Genomic DNA, 3306 nt, shown 5'->3' on the forward strand with positions numbered 1-3306 from the left:
CAGAGAAAACATTTGGCCATTGGTTCTTTGTGATTGACTTATTTCTCTTAGCATGACATTCTCCAGTTCCATACATTTACTGCCAAATGCCATAATTTTGATCCATGTATGTACAGAGTAATGGTCAACACGGGTTAATTTTTCCATATATCACCTTAAATTTTTATCATTTCTTTGTGGTATGTGCACTCAGAAATCATCTCTTTTAACTTTTGAGATATATAATACATTACACTTATTGTATTGTGTCTTCAAAACATGAGTATTTATTTTTCCTCTCTGACTTTTCTTCCTCTCCACTGCTTTCTATTCTCCCCAGACTCTGGTAACCATTATTCTACTCTCAATTTCTCTAAGACCAACTTTTAAATTCTACATAGAAATGGGATTATGTGATATCTGTTTTTCCTTATCCTGCTTTTCCACTTCACGTACTATTGTGAATTTCATTAGCAAATGAAAGTCTCTCATGTTATAATTTCAACCACATAATATAATACTATGCATTATCATATTAGTAAAATAGTGTGTTGGCAAGTTTAAATGCAGATATTACATTTTATAAACTGTTTAATGATATTACTTTGATCAATAAACTTGCAATGTAGAAGAATGATGGATATCTTTAATTTATATATGATAAGACCTGAGAAAATATTTGCAGTAAACTTGCCTGAATTTGAAAAAGTGATTACCTCTACTGACTTCAAAACAAACTGCTCTAAAATCTATTTGTTAAAAACAACCCTTATTGAATTAGCTGCAATATGTTTATTTATTAAAATATTGATATAGAAATGATACTGAAACCTCTTGATCTAGAATTGAGATTTTTCTACAAATACATTATTTAATTGGAATTAGAAACCCAAGCCCATATGCCCATGAAAAGAAATATTTTCAGGAATATTTGAAAAATTTAGTTAGTTATATTTTATCAAAATATATAGTGTTCTTATATTTTAATTTGTGGTGTGATTCTTATTAAAACATCAAAAAACAAACATTGTAAGAGCCAAAATAATATGATCAGAGGAAATACTTTCTTCTGCCCATATAAAGTTGTGCACCAAATTACATTTTTCCCTCCCTAAAATAAATGCAAATTGATTTTTTTCACTCTATTAATAATTGTTCAGAATTTTATCTAAGCATATTCAGTAAAGAGGAGAAAAATGACACACACGTTATTTTAGCAAAAGTGAGTTTATTAAAGTAGAGATCTGGTATTTTTAATCTGCATGATGAATAGGATATGGATTTTTAAATTTTATTTTGAATAAGTATATGTTGATACTAGTTATCTTTCAACATTTAAGATAAGTTCAAATAATTTTGTTTCAAGGTGAATGAGAATTCTGTTGAGAAGGACTCAGGAATTATGCCGTTTCTCAACAACAAAGTGCCAAAGCATTGATAATAACTGTGACGTCTTCACACACAGAAAGAAAGCATGAATAACAAGTTGGTCAGGTGTGTACCAACATTGCTTTGCAGGTAAGATCTTCTCATATCCAAGCTGTGTGTCTTAAACCTCTGGTGAAGTATAAGATGGATGTCACACTGCCACACTGGTGCATCTTCAAAACTACAGTTAGCATGTAGACCAGAGTTTTCTGAAATTTCATTTTCAGTAACCTGTATGCACTACACAGGAAATGCACACACATATACCATACATGCAAGTTATATCACATTAGCTCAATAAAATATTTGTTGGTTCTTAGATTCATTATTATTTTTTTTCCAACCAGAATTTATTTATGCTATTTTCCCTTTAATAAAATTCTTTTTTCACTGAAATGAATCAGCAAAACTCTACCCATTCTCATTTCCAAGGTCAAGTTCAAATTACACCTAGTTTATGAAAACACCCTTCAAAAAACCTTCATGCATTTTAGCATTCTCTTCATGGTAACCTTTATGGTTCTTATTATTTCCACCATTATGCATTGATAATATACCTCATTGCTGTACTATGCTTCATTGTAACTATTATTTCTATGGTATAAGTAAAATTCCTATGTTTATTAATAGGCTTGTATACAATACATATCTTATAAAAAGGGGGATGAAACTAATATTGAGTTATACATAGGTATCAGAGATGGAATGAATGTTGTCTTTTAATCTTCACAATCAGATTACAAACTATATTGTGCTATCACAATTTGTGATTAAATATATTAATGATAAGAGAGATTGGTGAATTTTTACAAAAAGACTGTCAAGTTTATTTCCTTGAAAGAAAATTCCATTTCTATTATCTTGTACAATATGATTCTATTAATTTTAATGTTATCCTTAAAACCAAACTTCAAGAACAAAACTTAAATATCAGGAACAAATGTCATGCTAATATGATGCTCAAAAAGAAGAGACTTTACTGCCCAATACTTTGCTGACAGTGTCCTTGACATCCTTATTTCTCAGGCTGTAGATGAGGGGGTTCAGCATGGGGATCACCACTGTGTAAAACACAGAGGCCACTTTGACCGTGTGCCTGGAGTTCTTGGAGTTGGGCACACAGTAGAGGAAGAGGATGGTGCCATGGAAGATGGAGATGGCCGTCAGGTGAGAGGCACAGGTGGAGAAGGCCTTGTGCCCTCTGGCTGATGGCATCTTGAGGATGGTAACCAGGATGAACACGTAAGACGTGAGGATGATGAGCAGGGTGCTGACTCCATTGAATGTGGCAAAAACAAAGAGCAGCAAAGAACTGATGTGGGGATCTGAGCATGAGAGGGAGAGCAGGGAGGAGAACTCACAGAAGAAGTGATCAATTGTGTTGGAGCCATGAAAAGACAGGTGCAGAGCAGAGCACGTTAGTATCAGGGAACAGGCCGCCCCCCATGCATAGGATCCCGCCACCAGCACAGCACAGAGTTTCTGGGACATGGCCACTGTGTAGAGCAGAGGGTTGCAGATGGCCACAAAGCGGTCATAGGCCATCACTGCCAGCAGAAAGGCTTCGGTTACCACAAAGGTACAAAACAAATAGTATTGTACTATACACTCTGAAAAAGAGATGCTTCTGTCTTCTGCAACAAGGTTTGCCAGCATCTTGGGAGCAATGGTAGAGGAATAGCAGAAATCCACAAAAGAGAGGTGGCTGAGGAAAAAGTACATGGGGGTGTGCAGCTTGGGATTAATTTTGATTGTGGCCATCATCCCAATATTCCCTACCACTGTGACACTGTAGATAGCCAGAAAAACCATGAACAGTGGGACTTTGAGTTCTGGATAATCTGAGAACCCCAGGAGGGTGAATGTGACCCCACTTTTATTTCTATCTAACAGTACCAT

The 3306-nt window shown here is 34.9% G+C and overlaps 1 protein-coding gene across 1 annotated transcript; it reads right to left on the reverse strand.

Annotated features, from left to right (window-relative positions):
* Positions 1–2367: 2367 nt before the first annotated feature.
* LOC124975068 (olfactory receptor 5D18-like) lies at positions 2368–3306 on the reverse strand. Its single transcript, XM_047537948.1, has one exon. The coding sequence runs from the start codon at positions 3304–3306 to the stop codon at positions 2368–2370; it is 939 nt and encodes a 312-aa protein (XP_047393904.1).

This window comes from Sciurus carolinensis, unplaced genomic scaffold, assembly GCF_902686445.1.
Source record: "Sciurus carolinensis unplaced genomic scaffold, mSciCar1.2, whole genome shotgun sequence".
Classification (NCBI taxonomy): domain Eukaryota; kingdom Metazoa; phylum Chordata; class Mammalia; order Rodentia; family Sciuridae; genus Sciurus; species Sciurus carolinensis.